This window comes from Myotis yumanensis, unplaced genomic scaffold (assembly GCF_028538775.1).
Source record: "Myotis yumanensis isolate MYYU_CA2020_CCGP unplaced genomic scaffold, mMyoYum1.0.hap1 SCAF_2, whole genome shotgun sequence".
NCBI lineage: Eukaryota > Metazoa > Chordata > Mammalia > Chiroptera > Vespertilionidae > Myotis > Myotis yumanensis.
This window is the reverse complement of record NW_027223753.1, coordinates 159,958,503-159,983,271: the sequence shown is the minus strand read 5'-3', so window position 1 is coordinate 159,983,271 and position 24,769 is coordinate 159,958,503. Positions and strand designations below refer to the sequence as shown.

Here is a 24,769-nt window from a genome sequence, read left to right as displayed (position 1 = left end):
AACTGGCTCTAGGAAGCTTGAAAACTACAAAAAGGCAAGGTTTGGCTATGTTACCACTAAGATGGTCATCCTCAGGATGTTGGGCTCACCCAGGCTGTATTTTCCCGACCTTAATGTAAACTCCGTAAGTTTTCTATTTTAATGCATAAGAGTTACTTGAAATCTATCTACTTGACTACAATTTTGATAGACGTACAAAATAGTGTTAAGCCCAAAGTAGGTGTAAAATAGTGGATAACAAATGTGAAAGTTTGACTCACCTTGAGGTTTCGTGATGCGCTGAATTTGTAAACTGTGTCCGTTTGCACCTGTAGCAATGCATGTTTTCATGTCCACTGTGTAGTTCTGATTATTAATTAGGACATTAACTGTTTTTCCCTGTTTTTTTCTTGCCTCCTCCAATTTCATATTGGTTATTTTGTCAAAACTACGAAAAGTGTTATTGTCATCATATTGCCATTCTACAAACTCAGTGATATAATCTGCTATGGATTCCTGCTCTTTGGTTGATCTAACTGTCTTGATCATCTCCTCAATTGCATTTCTAGCCTGTTCCACATCTCTGCTAATTCCTGAAACCTTAATCAAAGGTTTCTGATGGTCCAATTCCACCAAAATATTCAAGTCCTTCTGCAGCTTATTCAATTCCTGATATTCCTTTTCATCAAAGTCTCTGATACATTCCTCTTCACTGGTGTAAAGACTCTGTTCCTTTTCCATCAGATTCTGTAGGCAGGAGAGGGCGTGTTCTACACAAGTTTCATTTTCACCACACATCTGAAAAATTGCTGATTCTGTTTTCTTCTCCAAAACCAAAGGCTTTCGTTTTGGAGGTGGTTGCTGTGAGAAGCCCAAAAATGCTTAAAAAGAAACACAAGGGAATGCAACAATTGTTTTAGATTTAAAAAGAAAAAAAACATATTTAGCTATTAGCTATTTCTCCCTGTCTTTCTCCTTTCCTCCCCCCCTGCCTTCTTTACTTCTTTCTCCTTTTATAGTCGCTGTGCTGTATATGGAATTTCTAGAGCTTATTAAACTTATAATTGGAAGTGTGTACCTTTTGAGCACCTTTACCCATTTGCCCACCTCCCACCACCCCACCTCTGGCAACCACCAATCTGTTCTCTGTATCTGATTTCAGGATTTTTTAGATTCCACAGATTAAACTCATTATACATTATTTGTCTTTCTCTGTCTGACATTTCATTTGGGATAATGCCCTCAGGACTATCCATGTTGGTGTAATTGGCAGGATTTCCTTTTTTATGAATGAATAATATTCCATCATCAATGCAGGATTAGTCAAAAGTAGGTTTACAGTTGTCCATATGGAAAATAATACCATAATTTATAAGTAATGCAAGAATAAACTCAGTTTCACATACAACTATAAACCTACTTTTGCCCCACCCTGTATAAACCACATTTTCTTTATTCATTTATTTTGTCAATGGACAGTAGGTTGTTCCCATGTCTTTGCTATCTCAATACTACTTCTATGAACATGGGGGAACAGATATCTTTTAGAGATAATGATTTCATTTCCTTCAGATAAATACCCAGAACTGTAACTACTGGATCATGCGTTAGTTATATTTTTAATTTTTTTTAGGAACCTCCTACTATTTCCCATAGTGGCTACACCAGTTTACATTCCCAGTGCATAAGGATTCCCTTTTTTCCACATTTTTGTCAACACTTATTTCTTGCCTTTTCCAAAATAGCATTCTAACATGTGTGAAGTGATATCTCATTTTTACTTTGACTTGCATTTCCCTGATGATTAGTGATGCTAAGCCCCTTTTCATGTACTTGTTGGCCAATTATATATCTTCTTTGGATAAAAATATGTCTATTCATATCTTTTATGGATTTTTTAATTGGATAATTTGGATGTTTTCTATTGAGTTATGTGAGTTCTTTATATATTTTTTATATTAACCCCTAATTAGGTATATGATTTGCAAATAGTTTCTCCCATTCAGTAGGTTGATGGTTTCCTTGCTCTACAGAAGCTTTTTTTGTCTTATATATTCCCACTTGTTTATTTTTGCTTTTGGTGTGTGTGTTTTTGGTGTCAAATCCAAAAAAATATTGTCAATACTGATGTTAAGAAGCTTACTCCTTATGTTTTCTTTGAGAAAAGTTATGGTTTCAGAACTTACATTCAAGTGTTTAATCTATTTAGAGTGGATTTGTGTATGTGGTGTAAGATAGTGGCCAGTTTCATTCTTTTGCATGGCTGTCCAGTTTTCCCAACACCATTTATTTTAGCATATGTGCTACTGAAGTGAGTGCCCAACACTATTTATTAAACAGACTATCCTTTCCTCATTTTATATTCTGGGCTCCTTTGTTGTAAATTAATTGACCATATATGCATGGGTTTATTTCTGGGTTCTCTATTTTCTTCCATTGATCTATGTGTCTGTTTTTATACCAATACCCTACTGTTTTGATTATTACAGCTTTGAAATATACTTTCAAATCAGGAATCATGATGCTTCTAAATTTTATCTTCTTTAAAGAAAATACCTTTTTGCTATTTGGGGTCTTTTGTGATTCCATACATTCTTTACAATTTTTTGTTGTATTTTTGAGAAAATTCCATTTAAATTTTGTTGGGATTGCACTGAATCTGTAGATTGCTTTAGGGAGTATGGATATTTAACAATACTAATTTTTACAATGCATGAGTACATAATATCTTTCCATTTATTTTATCTTCTTCAATTTATTTCATCAGTGTCTTACCACTTATACCTTCTTGGTTAAATTTATTCCTAGGTATTTTATTCTTTTAGATGCAATTGTAAATGGGAGGATTGTTTTCATTATTTTTCTTTCTGATAGTTCATTAAAGATTAGCATCTTCAAAACAGACAGAAAAAGACAAATACCATAAGATCTCACTTACATGTGGAATCTAAGAAAAAAACACAAAAACAACACACACTCATAGAAAGAGATCAGATTTGTGGTTACCAGAGGTGGACTGGGGGAAGGGAAAATTATAAAAGGAGGGTCAAAAGTACAAACTTCCAGTTACAAGATAAATAAGTACTAGGGCTATAATGCACAGCATAATGACTATAGTTAACACACCTATATGATATATGACAGCTGTTAATTCTAAGAGTTCTCATCCTGAGGAAAAAAATTCATTTTGCTTTCTCTTTTCAAGACATGTATGAGATGATGGATGCTAACTAAACATAGTGCAGTAATATTTGTAAAATCAAACCATTATGCAGTATACCTTAAACAGTGATGTATGTCAATTATATCTCAATGAAACCAGGGGAAGCTAATAAACTACCAAAAAAAATAATGTAGAATTTTAGCTATTTCTCATATGACCTCAACATTAGGAACATGCATTTCATAAAAATCAACAACTCACATGCAATTTTAGACATTATAGACTGTGAGGGAGCCTGGGAGCCTTCTCTTTTTTTCATATTGGCAAAAAACACATCCATTATTTGAGGCTGAAAGATAACAACTTTAACTTTTTTCACAGACCGGACAAGTCCTTTCTGGATAAAGTCTTCAATGGCATCCATCATGGCTTCAGCAACTTTATCTGGGTCTTGTTGAGCACGTCCTAGAAAGGCAAATAAAAATGACTAGAAAAATAAAGACCCAATTGGAAAAGGCTGAGGCATAAATTATGGATTCCAATTCTCAGAGAATGCATCCACACACCCCAAATTTTTCACCTCCATGTACTTTTCTAACAGCAAACACCTTTTAAGCCAGCCGTGGGCAAACTACGGCCCGCGGGCCGGATCCGGCCCGTTTGAAATGAATAAAACAAACAAAAAAAAAAGACCGTACCCTTTTATGTAATGATGTTTACTTTGAATTTATATTAGTTCACACAAACACTCCATCCATGCTTTTGTTTCGACCCTCCGGTCCAGTTTAAGAACCCATTGTGGCCCTCGAGTCAAAAAGTTTGCCCCCCCCCCCCCTGTAAATTTAAGCCCTAGATGCAGTGGTGAGTTCTTGTTCCAGGATGTCAAGAAGCCAACAGCCCAACAATGAAAAAAGGAAATCTAACTTTTGATGTCTGATGTTCATATCGGCTCTATTTAGTGAATTCCAGCTCATTGTGTTTCTCTGTGTTACCAAGCACAGTTAATCTTTCTTGGCTCACTAGTGTTCTCAAAATATCCAAAGTAAAAAATACTGATACATATTGAATTATCATGCTCTTTAAACACAACAACAACAACTTCTTTTTTGCTTAATCATCACTTGACTTTACAATTTGTCATTTTTCTTTGGGGTCTTGATTTTTGCTAAAATAATTTTGTAAGACACCTAGAGCTCTAAGCTTTTGTTATTATATATACTTTTTTACATGCAAGTTATCGTTGAACCTCCAGGAAGTCTTTCTTCCCACACTTGGTGAGATTTTAGCTGACTAGCAGGAATTAAGGTTGCCACCTGAGCAGGTCATCTCCTAATTAAGCATGCCCCATACCCTTTTTCCTCCAGCTGACTGCCTTGGTAAGATCATGGCAAGTTCCTTGAAAATTCTCATGAAAAACCATGGAATCAGTCCCATCTGAACAGCAGCTGTCACACTGGGTAGGTAAAGGGCAGGTAACAGTGGAGAAGTCCCCTGACAAACCTGGTGTGACAGACTAAGGGCCCACCAGGTTTATCCCCATCGATGGTACCCACCATCACTGCAGAAATAAGAGTAGACCTCTGTGACTTGGCTCTGTAGACGATTGTGGGAATGTAGACAAACCCCACATAAAACTAACCAAGAAGGTTTGTTCAGGTGTTTTGCTGTTGTTTTTAATCAGATGAGCAGGGAAAGAGGGAAATTCTCCTTTGCAAAGCTGTGGTTATCTCATGATATTTGGAAGAATATAAACAGGAATGTTTAGATATAGTCACTCACTTTCAACAAATATTTAATGTGTCCCATCAAAAGCTAGATGCTCATCTAGGCACTTAGGACACAAAACATATAATATGTAAAGATGAATGGTGTTCAGTAAGTGAAGTATGGAAAACTGAAGGAAAGCCTAGAACTGTGTAATAGGGGTGTGATATGTGCAAACTGACCTGGTATGCTAGGGAAATAGATCTGTTTTTGAGAAAAATAAGTCTGGAAGGCCAACAATGCCAGTGGTGGTGGGGGTGGGGGAGTGGGGGACGTATAGGAGGCACTGGGGCAGAGAACCCAGGTCTAGATAGGATGTTATAATAAAAGGTTAGGCAAAGACAAGAGCTAAATTAAAAGGAGACTTGAACAAGGCAATGTTTAGGAAGTAAAGTCAGGAGGACCTAGAGACCAATTGCCTGTATACTTGACCTTTTGTTCAAGTACACATGTACCTTGTTTTGCCCCCTGCACACCTTCATGTGTATATCATGGGCACACAGTACTGCGGTTGTTTGCTTACATGTCTGTCTCACAATTAGCTAGGTGCATCTTGTGGACTGGATCCTTTTCTTAGTCATCTTTCTATCCTCCACACCTCAGCACGGTGCCTGGCACAAGGCAGTCACTCAGAAAACATTTAATCAAACTAATTAATAAACTAAAAAACATGGGAGTGATAAAGAGGGTAGAGTCAAGGAATCTAGATAGAAAGTGATATAATCAGGGATATAACATGAAGGTAAGGTTTTTGGGGAGAAGACAGTAAATTGGGTTTGGAGTTTTCATTGAACTTGAGGTGTTTGCAGGAATCACTGACCATCCATTCTCTCCCTGAGGGCAGATGTCTGTAGATAATAGGTAGAAGGCTTCCTGTATGGCCAGAAGCTATTTAGAACCCTCCCAGTCAAACTCAACTCATAAAACACCGCTAAGAGAAAAAGTGTCCCCATCTATTAGTCTAAAGACCAGCTCAGGTGGTGATAGGGATAGGTAAAGAAGATAAGCAAGGATAACCTGCTAATATGCATTTATTTGTGCAGAAGAGCAATGCCATCAGGTTGATAGAAGAAACAAAAGGTTTGCAGTAATGCAGAAATACTCAAACATGTCTACATATTTAGTCAAAACTAAACCAGCCTCATTTCCTTGAATCTTTTTTGATTCTACTTAGGTACTCCCTTGGGCAGGTCTATGCTAACCCTGGGCTGTTGCTTTTTTGTCCCAAATAAAGTTAAGATAAAAATACAAGACCAGAACAAGGAGGAAATCGGAAATGAAACAAAGACTAGAGAATCATTAATGGATTCCACAAGACACGGCAGATGATAGATAGATAGATAGATAGATAGATAGATAGATAGATAGATGATAGATAACATGTTGGCTGATGTGCTAGGGTTGGATGACACTACAGGAGAATGAAAACATAAAGGGGCAATAGATTATACTTTTAGAAATAGGAAAGTAATAAAGTAGACATAGCATTCCTTTTGGAAACTTTAAGAGGAATTACACAAATCAAAATGTGGAACATGGGATTAGAACAAGGTCCAGAAAGTGACAAGGATGGGTGAGTTTGTTGAGGTTTAACTTTTGGAGGGCCTATCAGGCGAGTGCAGACATTCATACTTAGATTCCTGAGCAATGGAATGATGAATCCAGGGCCCAGTGGTCCCTCTCTGGAACGGGTCAGCTCCATTCCACTTCAAGCCTGAGGGAATTTGCATCCCCTGACCAGCTCTCTTAAGGGACACCAAGCACAAACTCCTAATCAATGTATAGAACTCAGATTCCTGGGAAACGAGCTCAAAGAGCATAACCTTACTAAAGATAAACCCAAAGCACATCTTTCTATATGGAGAATCAATCACACAATCATTATATACTTAGAGGAAAACAAGAAACTTGAAAGAGGCAAGTAGGCTGAGAAGAGAAAGGCGATGAGTTGAGTTTCTGATCCATTAGAACCCACTGGGTTATGGTGATTGAAAGGTTTCTGTGCAGAGATGCCCTAAGGCCAACCTGCACAGCCACTGCTCAAGAGCTGAGAGAAGAGGCTTGGCAATGCTCATCTGGGAGTCAGTTACAGGGAGGTGGGAGGCGATGCACTGATGTTCTCCATGGAGAGGGGATGGTGGGGAAGGTTAAGTACTAAATAATGGGGGATATGGAAGAGATGGAAAAAGAGACAGGAACCGGTGAAAAGAGAAGGAGGGATGGCCATTCTTTCTTTTTGCTCCTTTCCCTTCCTCTCTTCCCCTCCATATTAGAGAGCAGATGTCTTGCTCATTCCCTCAGTGAGTGCCTTGGGGAGAGGAAGCTGCCCTTACTCAGACTCAGCATCAACTGCATTCAAGTCAGCAGGAAATCAAAGGGAAAAGGGACACCTAAGAATTTAGCCTTGAGAGGCTACCAACCTGTGCCAATGGCTGGGAGGCAAATGGTCGAGTGATTCCGTTTTTCACACTCTTGCAAAACACAGGTAACTGATCTCTTGACATCAGCATCACCAGCGACATGAATAATATTCTTGCACTTCAGTGATCCACCATCAGTAATTATATAACCATTGTTGTGTTGTTGAGCTAAGAAACACAAAACAAAATGATGCAAAATCAGATGCTGAACCAACTCTCTGATTGTCTGCTTTGGCAAATAAAGCATTTTACACCAATAAGAGTCTCCTGAAACACTACCTCTGATGAATCTGTCTCGCTTACCTTCTCTTTTTAGCCATGATCTCACTTTTCACTCCTCTTCATTTCTAATTCTCTATGAGTGGAATTCTTTAGTAAAATGTATGATTTTAAGATTAATATGTCGTCTCCCTCTCCACAGTCTCCCACACTCAGCCTTCCAGTTATACTTTAGGACCGAAAAACAGCATCGTTCCTTACCTAGACGAGAACATTCTATTTCCACATTTTGTCCAGCCTTTTCCAAAATTGCTTTGGAGACCCCTACATGAGAACATCAACATATTTGCAAACATGAATAAAAAATCAGTACAGTACATTTGGATCAGAATGATTGCCTCCTTATCTAAATGCTTTCCCCATTATTAAAGGAATCTTACAATCTGGGCATTTTTGATCAAAAAAAGAAAAATTCAGGAAATAACTGTTACCAATAAAGGAAACCATGTCAAAACAATGTTAAAATTATTAATTCATATTACTAAGCCAAAGTTGTAGAAACCAGTTTGGCTATAGCAACTGTAGAATAGTTTGGTTATAGAAACCCTCCTTCAAGGGATCTACTGTGACCATTACTGTAGCAAAAGTCCTACAAGTAAAGCACCTGCTTTGTGATCAAATGTCTTTGTTGTTGAATTCACAATCACATCTGCCGCTTCTTTAGCAATATCTCCAGTGGCCACCTGGAAGGTGATGGGGCCAATTTTCATTTCGTGCACTCCTGAAGCGGGGCTGGTAACAGTCCCATACAAACCTGAAAAGAGAAAAGAAATGGAGTTAATAATCGAGTTAACAATAGCAAGAATGACTTCAGTCTCATGCTCCTCCCATGTGGCCCTCCCATACAGTACTTCTCTCCCTCTCCATCCCAAATCCCGTATCTCTGGCCTTTAATATGGTCCTGACCCTTAGCCCAAAGGACGGTCTGTTTCTGAAAAAGCATTAGAAAATACTAGTGCCCTGGTGCACGGATTAATGCACATTGAAAGGAAATTAATTAGAAGGTGGCTGGCGGGGTGGGACTGGGAGAGATGGGCTGGACATACCCTGGAGCCAACCTCCCAGGGATCCTTACAGGCCGGCCGCACCTGGGGCAGCACTGTGACTTGAAGGGCATCTGGGAAGTGAGCGGGGTCCCTCTGGTAGGTGGGGTCCCTCAGCCTGCCCTGTGGGGAATGGGCCAAAACCAGCTCTCTCACATCCCCCAAGGGGTCCCAGATCTTGACAGGGCAGTTCTCGGGTGACACACCCAGAATCTGGTTCCCTCCTCTCTGGTTCCGGGGTGTGTCACCTGAGAACCACCACTGACAAGTCAATGCAGCTTGGCAGCTCCTGCATTGAGTGTCTGCCCCTTAGTGGTATTGCGTGTCAGAGCTACCAGTCAGACAGTCAGATGGTCGCTGAGCCTTTTACATATTTAGTTAAAACATATCAAATGTGGGCTTCTTGTGCTGGCCAAGGTCAAGTCAGCCCATGAGAGCATATCTCTCCAACTGATTACAACTAAAACAAGGGACAAATACAATATCTACTAAGTGAGGACTAAAAAGTAAGCAACAGCAGGCAGATTGGGGAGGGGAGTCAAAACCTGAAGAGGCAACCTGTAAAGAGTGGAGTTTTGTAATTTTCCTCTTACCCTCCCAGATTTGGAACTGAACAATGAGCACAGGTAGCAAAACTCTCAGAGGATCCCTGTCTTTGTGACCAGAGGATTGAGAAAAGGGCGCCCTGTGAGCTGAAGAGTATGGCAGGGATATTCCTTATTTTCCTTCTTTTTTTTTTTTTTTGAGATCCAATTGAGCTTTATTTAGAAATTCGCACAGCTTCCATTGGAAAAATGGGGGTGTACATATACTTAATATTTTTTTTGGAATCAAATATTACTTATCATGATATTCTTTTTTTTAAACATTATATACATTTTTATTAATTAATTACGTATTACAAATGTGTCCTTATCCCCCCATTATCTCCCTACCCTCCCAGTCCTGTCCTCACCCTCACCCCCTGTTGTCTGAGTCCATCTTTATGCTTATATGCATGCATACATGTCCCATTTTTTTTAATCCAGGCCCTATCCCCAAGGTGACCCCAGTTGCAGAACTCCATAGTGGCACCACAGGGAGTTAAAACTCTTAGAGTTCTGTATTTCTATCCAGAAGATCCAGGGAAAAGGGCCCTTGTGGTCTGAAAAGTGTACATGGCTGTGTGTGGGAAAAATCTCTGTTATTTTTTCCCTCTCTTTCTCTCTTCCCACTTTGCCCAAGGTCAACCCTGATCACACAAAGTTATGCGGCAACAGAACAGGCAACTTAAACTCCAAGAGAACACTGTCTCTCTGGGGAGAGGCCTAGAAAATGGGCTCCTGCAAGCCAAGAGTGTGAGGGGAGTTCTGGTGAGTGGGTAGCTGGAGAAGGTGGACCCAAGTTCTGTGACAAATGGGAATAAATCCTAAGCTCACTGTGGAGCTGCACATGGGGGAGCCATCTCAAGCAGCACAGCAAAGGCTCTGAGAACTGAAGTGACATGGGAATGCTGCCCATAGAAGGTGAGACAGGATTGTTAGGATGAACTTAACTGACTGACTGCCTGCTAAAACAATTACCATTTTCCAGGAGATTTTTAACAAGACCCAAGTGTCACAACATAAAAATAAAAACAACCAGCCTATTATCTAAAACTACTTGTCATACAAAGAACCAAGAAAATGTGAGCAGTTCTCAAGGGTAAAGATACTCAATATAGATGCTTATGTCAAGACGATCCAGATGTTGGACTTATCAAAGACTTTAAAGTATCTACTATAAGTATGCTCCCTGAGGTCAAAGTAAATATATTTGAATGAATGGAAATGATTTGGAATGAGTGGAAAAATAGGAGTCTCTGCAAAGAAATAGAAATTATAAATTGAGCGTATTCATCCAGAGACCCTGCAACCATGGCATCCAGAAATCAGCTACTGACCCAGAAACACTGGATCTAAAGCAGCTCGAATACGTGGGCTCAGAGGAGCTCTGCTCCTCTTCACAGAAAGAGAGAGAACTACATAACCAAACACCTGGAAAAGAGAGATCATGGGGAGACAAAGAAACAGCCCGCATACAGGCATCACCAGAAAAGGAAGTAAACAAAATGGAGGCAATGGAGGCAAGCAACCTGTCAGAGAAAGAATTCAGAGAAATGGTCATAAGGTGGATGAAAAGAATGGAAGAAAAATTCAACAATATGTGTAAGAACCAAGAGGAAATGAAGAAGAACCAAGAAGAAATGAAAAATGATATCACTGCTATAAAGAACTCAATAGAAAGCTTCAACAGTAGACTAGAAGAAGCAGAGGACCGCATCAGTGAGCTAGAAGATAAACTAAGAAAAAATACCCAAGCAGAGCAGCTTCTAGAAAAAAAAAAATTTAAAAGCAGGAGGGGAGCCTAAGAGAACTTTAGGATAACACAAAACAAAACAACATCCGCATAACAGGGGTGCCAGAAGGAGAGGAAACTGAGCAAGGAATAGAAAACCTGTTTGAAAAAAATAATGACAGAAAACTTCCCTGATATAGGGAAGAAAAAGCTCACACAAATCCAAGAAGCTCACAGAGTCCCAAACAAAATGAACCCCAAAAGACTGATGCCAAGGCACATTATAATTAAATTGGCAAACACTAATGACAGAGCAAGAATCTTAAAAGCAGCCAGAGAGAGACAAAAAGTTACCTACAAAGGATCCCCCATCAGGCTAGCGACTGATTTCTCAACAGAATCGCATCAGGCAAGAAGGGAATGGAATGAAATATACAAAGTCATGCAAAGGAAGAGTCTGAATCCAAGAATACGGTACCCAGCAAGGCTATCAATCAAAATTGAAGGTGAAATCAGGAGCTTCACGGACAAAAAAGGACTTCGGGAATTTATTACCACCAAACCAGCAATGTAAGAAATGCTAAAGGGACTGCTGTAAAAAGAAAAAATAGGAAACGAAGAAGGAACACAGGGGCAAAGAATAAAAATGGTGACAAACAAGTATCTATCAATAACTTTAAATGTAAATGGATTAAATGCCCCAATCAAAAGACATAGGGTAACTGAGTGGATAAGAAAACATGACCCATATAACTGCTGTGTACAGAAAACCCACCTCAGAATAAAAGACTCACACAGACTGATGGTGAAGGGATGGGAAAAGGTTTTTCAGGTGAATGGAAATGAAAAAAAGCTGGGGTAGCAATACTTATATCTGACAAATTATATCTCAAAGTGAAGGACAAAAAAAGAGATAGGAAGGTCACTTCATAATACTAAAGGGAGCAATCCAACAAGAAGAAATAACTGGTAAACATATACGCACCCAATATAGGAGCACCCAAATACATAAGAAAACTTCTGGAGGGGATCAAGGGAGAGATTGAAAGCAATACAATCATAGTAGGGGACTTTAACACCTCACTATCACCATTGGACAAATCCTCTATACAAAAAATCAGCAAAGAAACATCAATCCTAAATGACTCACTAGATCAGATGGAATTAATTGACCTTTTCAGAACATTTCATCCCAAAGCCACAGAATATACATTCTTCTCAAGTGCACATGGGTCATTTTCAAAGATAGACCATATATTGGGTCACAGGCAAAGTGTCTTCAAATTCAAGAAGATAGAAATCATATCAAGCATCTTCTCAGATCACAATGGCATAAAACTGGAAATCAACTACAATAAAAACGATCCAAACAAATCAAACACATGGAGACTAAATAGCATGCTATTAAACAATGATTGGGTTACCAGAGAGATCAAAGAAGAAATAAAAAACATCATGGCAACAAACGACAATGAAAACACAACAAACCAAAACCTATGGGATACAGCAAAAGCAGTCTTGAGATGGAAGTTCATAGCTATACAAGCCTACTGCAAAAAACAAGAAACAATGAGAATAAATTACTTAACCCTACAACTCAAAGAGTTTCAAAGAGAGCAACAAGAAAACCCAGTGTAAGCAGAAGGAAAGAAATAATAAAGATCAGAGCAGAGATAAAGGACATAGAGACCAGTCAGTGTGCTCCCACAGCCTGACAATCTCCCGTGGCCCCAATCACCGGGCAGGCCGGGGGACTCCACCCATACATGAGTTTGTGCACCAGGCCTCTAATAATACAATAATTTATAAGTAGCCATACAAGAATAAACTCAGTTTCACATACTCACAACTATAAACCTACTATTGCCCCACCCTGTATATACCACATCTTCTTTATCCATTTATTTTGCCAATGGACAGTATGTTGTTTCCATGACTTGGCTATCTCAATAATGCTTCAATGAACATGGGGTAGCAGATATCTTTTAGAGATAATGATTTCATTTCCTTCAGATAAATACCCAGAAGTGTAACTACTGGATCATGTGTTAGTTATATTTTTAATTTTTTAAGGAACCTCCTTCTAGTTCCCATAGTGGCTGTACCAGTTTACATTCCCAGTGCACAAGGATTCCCTTTTCTCCACATTTTTGTGAACACTTATTTCTTGTCTTTTCCATAATAGCATTCTAATATGTGTGAAGTTATATCTCATTATTATTTTCATTTGCATTTCCCTGATGACTAGTAATGCTAAGCACCTTTTCATGTACCTCTTGGCCAATTGTATATCTTCTTTGGAAAAAATATGTCTATTCATATCCTCTGTGCATTTTAAAATTGGATTGTTTGGGTTTTTTTCTATTGAGTTGTATGAATTCTTTATATATTTTTTATATTAACCCCTAATCAAGTATAAGATTTGCAAATTTTATTCCCATTCAATAGAAAAATATTGATGGTTTTCTTTGCTCTACAGAACCTTTTTTGTTTGATATATACCCACTTGTTTATTTTTGCTTTTGCTGTATGTGTTTTTGGTGTAAAATCAAAAAAATTATTGTCAAGACTGATGTTAAGAAGCTTGCCCCTTATGTTTTCTTTTAGATGTTTTATGGTTTCAGGTCTTATATCCAAGTCTTTAATCTATTTTTGAATGGAATTTTGTGTGTGGTGTAAGACAGTGGCCAGTTTCATTCTTTTGCATGGCTGTCCAGCTTTCCCAACACCATTTATTTTAGCACTAGAGGCCTCATGCACGAATTGGTGCACAGGTGGAGTTCTTTGGCCTGGCCAACGATCCGGCCAATCGAGGCCTTCTTGCCCAGTCCTGATCAGGGCCAATCAGGGCCAATCTTTGCCGGCCCCCATGGGGCAAGGACCATGGGAGGTTGGCCTTGTGAGCACACTGACCACCAGTGGGCAGCTCCTGTGTTGAGCATCTGCCCCCGGTGGTCAGTGCATGTCATAGTGAATAATCGACCAGTCATTCAGACGACAAGTAATAATGGACACTTAGGCTTTTATTTATATAGATATGTGCTACTGAAGTAGGTGCTCAACACTATTTATTAAAGAGACTACCCTTCCCCCATTGTATATTCTTGGCTCTTTTGTTATCAATTAATTGACCATATATGCATGGGTTTCTTTTTGGTCTCTCTATTCTCTTCCATTGATCTATGCTTCTGTTTTTACACCAATACCCTACTGATTGATTATTGTAGCTCTGTAATATACTTTCAAATCAGGAATTGTGATGCCTCTACCTTTTTTATTCTTTCTCAAATTGCTTTTACTATTTGGGGTCTTTTGTGGTTCTACACAAACTTTACAATTGTTTGTTGTGTTTCTGAGAAAATTTCCATTGGAATTTTGATAGGAATTGCACTGAATCTGTAGATTGCTTTAGGAAGAATGGATAGTTTAACAATGTTCATTCTTACAATACGTGAGCACATAATATCTTTGCATTTATTTTGTCTTCTTCAATTTCTTTCATCAGTGTGTCTTATCAGTTTTACCTTCTTGGTTATATTTATTCCTAGATATTTTATTTTTTTTGGTACAATTGTAAATGGGATTTTTTTCTTAATTTTTCTTTCTGATAGTTCATTAATGATTAGCCAATTCAAGACGGGCAGAAAAAGACAAATACCATAAGATCTCACTTATAGCCCTAGCCAGTTTGGCTCAGTGAATGGATCGTCGGCCTGAGGAACGAAGGGTCCTGGGTTCAATTCTGGTCAAGGGCACATGCCAGGGTTGTGGGCTTGATCCCCAGTAGGAGGCGTGCAGGAGGCAGCTGATCCATGATTCTCTCTCATCATGGGTGTTTCTCTCTCTCTCTCTCTCTCTCTCTCTCTCTCTCTTTTCCTCTCTGAAATCAATAAAAATATTTTTTTTAAAAAAATCTCACATGTGGAAACTAAAAAAACAACAACTCACACTCATAGAAAAAGAGATCACATTTGTGGTTATCAGAGGTAGATTGGGGGAAGGGGAAATTGAAAAAAGAGGTCAAATGTATAAACTTCCAGTTACAAAATAAATAATTACCAAGGATATAATGTACAGTATGATGACTATAGTTAACACACCTGTATGATACATATGAAAGCTGTGAATTCTAAGAGTTCCCATCACAAGAAAAAAAAATCATTTTGCTTTCTCTTTTTAAGACATGTATGAGATGATGGATACTAACTAAACATACTGCAGTAACATATGTAAAGTCAAACCATTATGCAGTAAACCTTAAACAGTGATGTATGTCAATTATATCTCAATAAAACCAGGGGAAGCTAATAAACTACCACAAAAAAATAATGTAGAATTTTAGCTATTTCTCATATGACCTCAACATTAGGAACATGCATTTCATAATAATCAACAACTCACATGCAATTTTAGATATTATAGACTGTGAGGGAGCCTGGGAGCCTTCTCTTTTTCTCATATTGGCACAAAAAACATCCATTATTTGAGGCTGAAAGATAACAACTTTAACTTTTTTCATAGACCGGACAAGTCCTTTCTGGATAAAGTCTTCAATGGCATCCAGTATGGCTTCAGCAACCTTATCTGGGTCTTGTTGAGCACGTCCTAGAAAGGCAAATAAAAATGACTAGAAAAATAAAGACACAATTGGAGAAGGCTGAGGAATGAATTAGGGATTCCAATTCTCAGAGAATGCATCCACACACCCCAAATTTTTCACCTCCATGTACTTTTCTAACAATCCATCAGCAAACACCTTTGAAGCCCTAGATGCAGTGGAGAGTTCTTGTTCCAGGATGTTAAGAAGCCAACAGCCCAACAATGAAAAAAGGAAATCTAACTTTTGATGTCTGATGTTCATATCGGCTCTATTTAGTGAATTCCAGCTCATTGTGTTTCTCTGTGTTACCAAGCACAGTTAATCTTTCTTGGCTCACTAGTGTTCTCAAAATATCCAAAGTAAAAGATACTAATACATATTGAATTATCATGCTCTTTAAACACAACAAAAACAACTTTTTTTTTGCTTAATCATCACTTGACTTTACAATTTGTCGTTTTTCTTTGGGGTCTTGATTTTTGCTAAGATAATTTTGTAAGACACCTAGAGCTCTAAGCTTTTGTTATTATATATACTTTTTAACATGCAAGTTATCGTTGAACCTCCAGGAACTCTTTCTTCCCATACTTGGTGAGATTTTAGCTGACTAGCAGGATTTAAGTTTGCCACCTGAGGAGGTTGTCTCCTAATTAAGCATGCCCCATACCCTTTTTCCTCCAGCTGACTGCCTTGGTAAGATCATGGCAAGTTCCTTGAAAATTCTCATGAAAAACCATGGAAGCAGTCCCATCTGAACAGCAGCTGTCACATTGGGTGGGGGAAGGGCAGGTAACAGTGGAGAAGTCCCCTGACAAACCTGGTGTGACAGACTAAGGGCCCACCAGGTTTATCCCCATCGATGGTACCCACCATCACTGCAGAAATAAGAGTAGACCTCTGTGACTTGGCTCTGTAGACGATTGTGGGAATGTAGACAAACCCCACATAAAACTAACCAAGAAGGTTTGTTCAGGTGTTTTGCTGTTGTTTTTAATTAGATGAGCAGGGAAAGAGGGAAATTCTCCTTTGCAAAGCTGTGGTTATCTCATGATATTTGGAAGAATATAAACAGGAATGTTTAGATATAGTCACTCACTTTCAACAAATATTTAATGTGTCCCATCAAAAGCTAGATGCTTATCTAGGCACTTAGGACACAAAACATATAATATGTAAAGATGAATGGTGTTCAGTAAGTGAAGTATGGAAAACTGAAGGAAAGCCTAGAACTGTGTAATAGGGGTGTGATATGTGCAACCTCATCTGTTGTTTTCATGGAAATAGATCTGTATTTGAAAAAAATAAGTCTGGAAGGCCTACCATGCGAGTGGTGGGGGTATAAGAGGCACTGGAGCAGAGAGCTCAGGTCTATATAGGAGGCTATAATAAAAGGTTAGGCAAAGACTAGAGCTGAATAAAAAGCGGACCAGACAAGGAGATATTTAAGAAGTAAAGTCAGGAGGACCTAGGGACCAACTGCCTGTATACTTGGCCTGTGTACCTGACCTAATGTACCTTCTTTTGACACCCACATACCTTCATGTGTATATCATGGGCAAACAGTACTGCGGCTGTTTGTTTACATGTCTGTCTCACAATGAGCTAGGTGGTTCTTGTGGACTGAATCCTTTCCTTAGTCATCTTTCTGTCCTCCAGGCCTTAGCACGATGCTTGACACATGGCAGTCACCCAGAAAACATTTAATCAAACTAATTAATAAACTAATAATAATGGGAGTGATAAAGAGGGTAGAGTCAAGGAATCTAGATAGAAAGTGATATAATCAGGGATATAACAGGAGGTAAGTTTTTTGGGGAGAAGACAGTGAATTGGGTTTGGAGTTTTCATTGAACTTGAGGTGCTTGCAGGAATCACTGACCACCCATTCTCTCCCTGAGGGCAGATATCTGTAGGTACTAGGTAGAGGGCTTCCTTTATGGTCAGAAGCTGTCTAGATCCCTCCCAGTCAAACTCAACTCATAAACACCACTAAGGGAGAAAGCGTTCCCATCCATTAGTCTAAGGACCAGCTCAGGTGGTGATAGAGATAAGCAAAGAAGATAAGCAAGGAGAACCAGGTAAATTGCAGGTTCAGAAAGTAACAAGAATGGGTGAGTTTATTGAGCCTAAACTTCTGGAGGGCCTACCAGGCCAGTGCAGACATTCAAATTTAGATTCCAGTGACTGCCTTAGGGTGAGGAAGCTGCCCTTACTCAGACTCAGCACCACTACATTCAACTCAGCAGGAAATCAAAGGGAAAAGGGACACCTAAGAATTTAGCCTTGAGAGGCTACCAACCTGTGCCAATGGCTGGGAGGCAAATGGTCGAGTGATTCCGTTTTTCACACTCTTGCAAAACACAGGTAACTGATCTCTTGACATCAGCATCACCAGCGACATGAATAATATTCTTGCAATTCAGTGATCCACCATCAGTAATTATATAACCATTGTTGTGTTGTTGAGCTAAGAAACACAAAACAAAACGATGCAAAATCAGATGCTGAACCAACTCTCTGATTGTCTGCTTTGGCAAATAAAGCATTTTACACCAATAAGAGTCTCCTGAAACACTACCTCTGATGAATCTGTCTCGCTTACCTTCTCTTTTTAGCCATGATCTCACTTTTCACTCCTCTTCATTTCTAATTCTCTATGAGTGGAATTCTTTAGTAAAATGTATGATTTTAAGATTAATATGTCGTCTCCCTCTCCACAGTCTCCCACACTCAGCCTTCCAGTTATACTTTAGGACCGAAAAACAGCATCGTTCCTTACCTAGACGAGAACATTCTATTTCCACATTTTGTCCAGCCTTTTCCAAAATTGCTTTGGAGACCCCTACATGAGAACATCAACATATTTGCAAACATGAATAAAAAATCAGTACAGTACATTTGGATCAGAATGATTGCCTCCTTATCTAAATGCTTTCCCCATTATTAAAGGAATCTTACAATCTGGGCATTTTTGATCAAAAAAAGAAAAATTCAGGAAATAACTGTTACCAATAAAGGAAACCATGTCAAAATAATGTTAAAATTGTAAATTCATATTACTAAGCCAAAGTTGTAGAAACCAGTTTGGCTATAGCAACTGTAGAATAGTTTGGTTATAGAAACCCTCCTTCAAGGGATCTACTGTGACCATTACTGTAGCAAAAGTCCTACAAGTAAAGCACCTGCTTTGTGATCAAATGTCTTTGTTGTTGAATTCACAATCACATCTGCCGCTTCTTTAGCAATATCTCCAGTGGCCACCTGGAAGGTGATGGGGCCAATTTTCATTTCGTGCACTCCTGAAGCGGGGCTGATAACAGTCCCATACAAACCTGAAAAGAGAAAATGGAGTTAATAATGAAGTTAACAATAGCAAGAATGACTTCAGTCTCATGCTCCTCACGTATGTCCCGCCCGTATTTCTCTCCCTCTCCACTGTTTCTCTGGCCTTTAACGTGGTCCTGACCCTTAGCCCCAAGGACGGTCTGTTTCTGAAAAAGCATTAAAAAATATAAAACTTATCAAACATGGGCTTCAGGTGTTGGCCAAGGTGAAGTCAGCCTATCTCTCCAATTGACTACAATGATAACAAGGGACAAATACAATATCTACTAACTGAGGACTGAAAAGTAAGCAACAGCAGGCAGATTGGGGAGGGGAGTCAAAACCTGAAGAGGCAACCTGTAAAGGGGGAAGTTTTGAAGTTTTCCTCTTTTCTCTTTCAGCTTTGACACAAGGGTGGCCCTAGTTGTGGAACTGCACAACGAGCACAGGTATCAAAACTCTCAGGGGATCCCTGTGGCCAGAGGATTGAGAAAAGGAGGCCCTGTGAGCTGAAGAGTATGGAAGGGATCTTCCTTATTTTCCATATTTATTTTTTTAAATCCAGGCCCTATCCCTTAGGTGACCCCAGTTGCAGAACTCCATAGTGGCACCACAGGGAGTTAAAGCTCTTAGAGTTCTGTATTTTTGTCCAGAAGATCCAAGGAAAAGGGTCCCTGTGGTGTGAAAAGTGTACATGGCTGTGTCTGGGAAATCCTGTTATTTTTCTCTCTCTCTTTTCTCTCTCCCCACTTTGCCGGAGGACAACCTTGATCACACAAAGTTATGCAGCAACAGAACAGGCAACTTAAATGCCAAGAGACCACTGTCTCTCTGGGGAGAGGCCTAGAAAATGGGCTCCTGCAAGCCAAGAGTGTGAGGGGAGTTGTGCTGAGGGGATAGCTGGAGAAGGTGGACCCCTGTACTGTGACAAACTGGAATAAATCCTAAGCCCACCCTGGAGCTGCACATGGGGGAGCCGTCCCAAGCAGAAGAGCAAAGGCTCTGAGAACTGAAGTGACATGGGAATGCTGCCCATAGAAGGTGAGACAGGACTGTTAGGATGAACTTAACTGACTGACTGCCTGCTAAAACAATTACCATTTTCCAGGAGATTTTTAACAAGACCCAAGTGTCACAACATAATAATGAAAATAACCAGTCTATTAACCCAAACTTCTTGTCATACAAAAAACCAAGAAAATGTGAGCAGTTCTCAAGGGTAAAGATACTCAATATAGATGCTTATGTCAAGATGATCCAGATGTTGGACTTATCAAAGACTTTAAAGTATCTACTACTATAAATATGCTCCATGAGGTCAAGATAAATATATTTGAATGAATGGAAATGATTTGGAATGAGTGGAAAAATAGGAGTCTCTGCAGAGAAATATAAATTAAGAATCAAATGGACATTTTAGCACTTATAAATACAATATCTATGTTCAGCAGTGGACAGACTGACCTTCATATTTGAGTTCTGCCTGGGAAAATTGTTTTGGTCAACATACTTCTCTTAACAAGAATATTTAACAAGAGTAATATATACACATACATTTTTAACAGAATTTCCCACCTGCAATTCACTTAAGATTGATTCATGATCTATACATTTTAATTTGGGCAGTGTGAAATTCTTAGCTTATCAATTAAATACATTAAATGATTGCAAATATTCATTTAGAATAAATTTTACAGATTAGATTATGAAGTATGTTACAAGGTTCATGTGCTATCTTTGTGAATAGCATTACCTTTGCTGATTTTTTTTTCTCATCTTAAAAATAACCTAATTTATTAATAAAGGTGTTTTTTTCCCCCCCACCAAAATAAATAAATAAATAAATAAATACAATATCTAAAATTTTAAAAATTTCATTGGATAAGCTCAACAGTAGACAGAAAAATGAGTCTGTGATCTTGGAGGCAGATCAATAAAAATTATCTAATCTGAAGAACAGAGAAAAATGACTAAAAGAAAAAAGAACAGATCCTCAGGGACTGGCAGGGCACTATCGAAGGGTTAACATTCATGTTATTTGAGCACCAGAGGAGATAAGGGAGAGACAAGTGCAGGAAAACTATTTGAATAAATGACTGAAAAATTCCAAAATTTGATGAAAGAAATATATATTTAGATTCAAGAAGCCTCAGAAAACTCCAAATAGGATAAAGCCAAACATGTAACAGCAAATTTGACAGAGAAGAAGCATTTGGTTGGTACTGTCTCTTTAACTATGTCTATTTCCAAAAACACAGGTCACATCATCCGTAGGAAATACTAGCCTCATCACTACTTAAAGCCCTCTGTACAGATTATCTAACTTGGATTGCTTAATCTTCCACTCAAGATTGTCAATGATGGCCAGTGTCTTGCATGCTCGGGTGTATGGAGTATGATTTAATATCTCCTTTCTCACAAATAGATTTTTTTCATAAAAATCATCACTGCCATCTTTCATTATCATTAAGTAGTCATTTAACAACTAGAAATGATTTCTTAATTTAGTATTTTTTCTGAACCCCAAAAAAGAACAACAAAAAAAGAATAAAATAAATTTAGGAAAAATGAAAAGATATCTCTACTGAACCTTGTGTATTCTGAGCCTTGGGAATTCTGTCACTGATGGAATTTCCATTAGCTCTTCTGTCAAATTCATCTGAAAATGCCTAGAAACACAAAGACAGTTTTGATTACTACAATCCTTAGTAGATGAATGAATTTGATTCATCACAGGTTATGATCATGCATGCACAAATATTGATGAGAGAACAATTCTCAAAGTATTACTATTATCATTATGTATTTTCAAAGTTATGAAAATACATATATTATTTCTACAAATGCATCCCATCAAAATTATCAAAGATGGGAACAAAGATATAAATACAAAAATATTCATTATAGTGCTATTTAATAAAATCAAGAAGAAAATAAAACAGTTTAAAATCCAGTACAGAAATAGTTAAATACACTTTAGTATATCCCTGTGTTAAAATATTTAGCAGCCATTAGGAATTGCGTTTTCAAAGAGTAGTTAATAGAATAGGGAAGTACTCATTTTACATTATTAAATGAAAGAAGATTAACTTTATATTTTATGACACCACTTTGCAAAGTAGCACATATGTATAGAAGAAGACCATAATAAAATATGACTAAGGAAATTTTTGCATTTTGCATTGTTCAAAGTTTCTATAATGAATATATATTTCTTTCATATTAGGTAAGAGCAAGTAAGTTGCCAGTTGTTAAGAGAAAGACAATCACAAGAACCAAGATACTTCAGTTTTTAACTTCTTAATTGTACCAGAATAGGAATGGCTAGTGGTGTAGTGCATTTTGGAGCAAGAGGCTGTATTTTAGGTTTAATGAATCTGTGAATTCCATTTCTTTGCCTGGTAGAGGCACCCCACAATCATCACATTTGTGTAAACAAGCAACAGAGAATTTTGTTGGTAAAAAACAAAAAGTACCAAGTAACATCTAGGCTGAAAGGCTGATACAATAAAGGGATAAGGACAGGAATAGACTATAGACCTCCAGGGCCCAGGCAGGAAGCTACAAATGTAAAGGTGAAGTGATGTGACTCTAGAGGACTATACAGCACCTGCCACTCAGCCACAGCAAACTGTTCAGACAGAAACCCATACCCAATGTATCAGAATGTCACAGTGGATATCTGGAGTGTTATGTAAAACAAGATGCCCGGTGCATGAAATTCATAAACTCGGGGGGTCCTTCAGCCCAGCCTGCACCCTCTCAAAGTCCTGGAGATGTCTGAACAAACAGCTTAGCCCGCTCCCAATGGGAGTGAGCCTAAGTCTGCAGTTGGAAATCCTTAGCATTGCTGTGCAGGTGGGAGAGGCTTCCGCCACCATCGCTGCACTCACCAGTCATGAGCCTGGCTTCTGGCTGAGAGGCACTCCTCCTGTGGGAGCACACTGGCCATCAGGGGGTAGCTCCTGCTTTGAGCGTCTTCCCCCTGGTGGCCAGTGTACATCATAGCGACTGGTCTTTCTGCTGTTTGGTCAATTTGCATATTAGCCTTTAATTACATAGGATGTTTGATTTGAAAATATTAGCAACTGATTCAAAAACATATCTAGAGGCCATGTTCAGACCATGGGCTGCTGTTTTGTAACCTCTGTTACCTCTAAACATCTCAATAAGTTTGTTGTTGTTTTTGTGTGCAAATATAACCAAAGTTTAACTGTCTTTAAAAGTCTTAAGCAAAAAAGTGTCACAGCCATGTATAGATAATCAATACTATTTCCAGTGGCAGTAAAGGTGTCTGTAGAGACTAATCCTTCTCCTGAATACTTGCAGAGGAACCTGAGCCTTTAGGAAAGGAAACAGGGCCTGGAATTGCACAGCAATAATGAAATTTGAAGGTTCAGGTCCATGTCATAGGACTCGCTCCCTTATTCACCCATTCAAAAACGCTCAGCACTTGCTCTCTAATTTAGTTCATTTTATGTGTATAAATCTTAGCTCCCAGAGTAATTATGATTGGCAGGAGGGGAAGTATGTGCTACATACCTATCCCATGATCCACATCACCTTGTATAATGCGGGTCATAGGGGGGTTGTTCAAAAGCATTTATTGACTAGAAATTACTATAGTTATTCAGACAAACTAAATGGACCGTATTATCTTGCTCAGGTGGTTTGGTTGTCTGAATAGAATTTAGATTAGAATTGTTTGCTTTGTAAGAACTTAAAGGTAGTATTTAGATCCAGAAAAAAATTAACAATGACTTAAAAATTCAAATGGTCCAATGATTCATGAACATCTCTTGGGTTGCTGGCCTTGATCTGATCATTTAATTCTTGCACTACCATGGAAGTTTTCAAACATTTAATGTCATTTATTCTACTGGATTCTAAGGACTTGGAGGCAGGGATAATGGCCTCTTATTAAATGCCTCTTTTCTCTCATAATGTAGAGTCCAGAGGCTCACCTATAGCTGATGTTCAGCAAAATGAGAGCTGGTCGATGGACTCTCTATGAGTGAAGATGGTCCTAGTACTTCTGGTACCAACTCTCCTATTCCAGCAGGTGTGGGGTGTGCTGAGTTCATTCTTACCACATCCTTCAGTTGTATTTCATCCTGACAATCTTCTATTTATAGAACCAAAACTATGCTTTTATATTATGTAGTAAAATTTCTGTGTTCATATGGAAGGAAATCCTATAGCTTAAAAGAAGGTTAAGGACATGTCAAGTCCATTGCAATATATGGGCCTTATTTGGATTCTGATTCAAACAAACAAGCTGTAAAATCCAAACATTTATGAGACAGTTGGAAATTTGAACATTAACTTGATAATTGATGAAATAAAAGAATGATTGTTAATTTATTTTATGAGTGAAAATAGTATTGTGGTGTTGTTACTTTTTTTTAAGTGAAGGGAAACTCTTTTTTTTTTTTAAATATATTTTATTGATTTTTTACAGAGAGGAAGGGAGAGAGATAGAGAGTCAGAAACATCGATGAGAGAGAAACATCGATCAGCTGCCTCCTGCACATCTCCCACTGAGGATGTGCCTGCAACCCAGGTACATGCCCTTGACCGGAATCGAACCTGGGACCTTTCAGTCTGCAGGCCGACGCTCTATCCACTGAGCCAAACCGGTTTCGGCAAACTCTTTTTTTTAAAAAAAAAAAAAATTACATGTTTATTGACTTGAGGAGAGAGTAAGTGAAACATCAATGAGAGAAAATATTGATTGGCTACCTCCTACATGCTCAACAGAGATCGAGCCTGCAACCCAGGCATGTGTGCTACTGGGAATCAAACCTGTGACCTCTCAGTGCATGGGACAATGCTCAACCAATTGAGCCACACCAGCCAGGGCCATGCTGTTGTTACTTTT

At 38.6% G+C, this 24,769-nt stretch overlaps 1 protein-coding gene across 5 annotated transcripts in view; it reads right to left on the bottom strand.

Annotated features, from left to right (window-relative positions):
* Positions 1–24,769, bottom strand: part of LOC139003904 (protein mono-ADP-ribosyltransferase PARP14-like) — an 82,447-nt gene that overhangs the window by 28,728 nt on the left and 28,950 nt on the right. For all 5 annotated transcript variants that reach the window (XM_070406327.1, XM_070406331.1, XM_070406330.1 and 2 more), the window contains 10 exons: positions 21,479–21,557; positions 18,747–18,896; positions 18,344–18,406; positions 17,864–18,031; positions 15,366–15,569; positions 8,210–8,359; positions 7,807–7,869; positions 7,327–7,494; positions 3,404–3,607; positions 261–860 (listed from right to left, as the gene is read on the bottom strand). In XM_070406327.1, the coding sequence (XP_070262428.1) occupies positions 261–860; positions 3,404–3,607; positions 7,327–7,494; positions 7,807–7,869; positions 8,210–8,359; positions 15,366–15,569; positions 17,864–18,031; positions 18,344–18,406; positions 18,747–18,896; positions 21,479–21,557 (1,849 nt within the window). The remainder of the gene's footprint in view (positions 1–260; positions 861–3,403; positions 3,608–7,326; positions 7,495–7,806; positions 7,870–8,209; positions 8,360–15,365; positions 15,570–17,863; positions 18,032–18,343; positions 18,407–18,746; positions 18,897–21,478; positions 21,558–24,769) is intronic.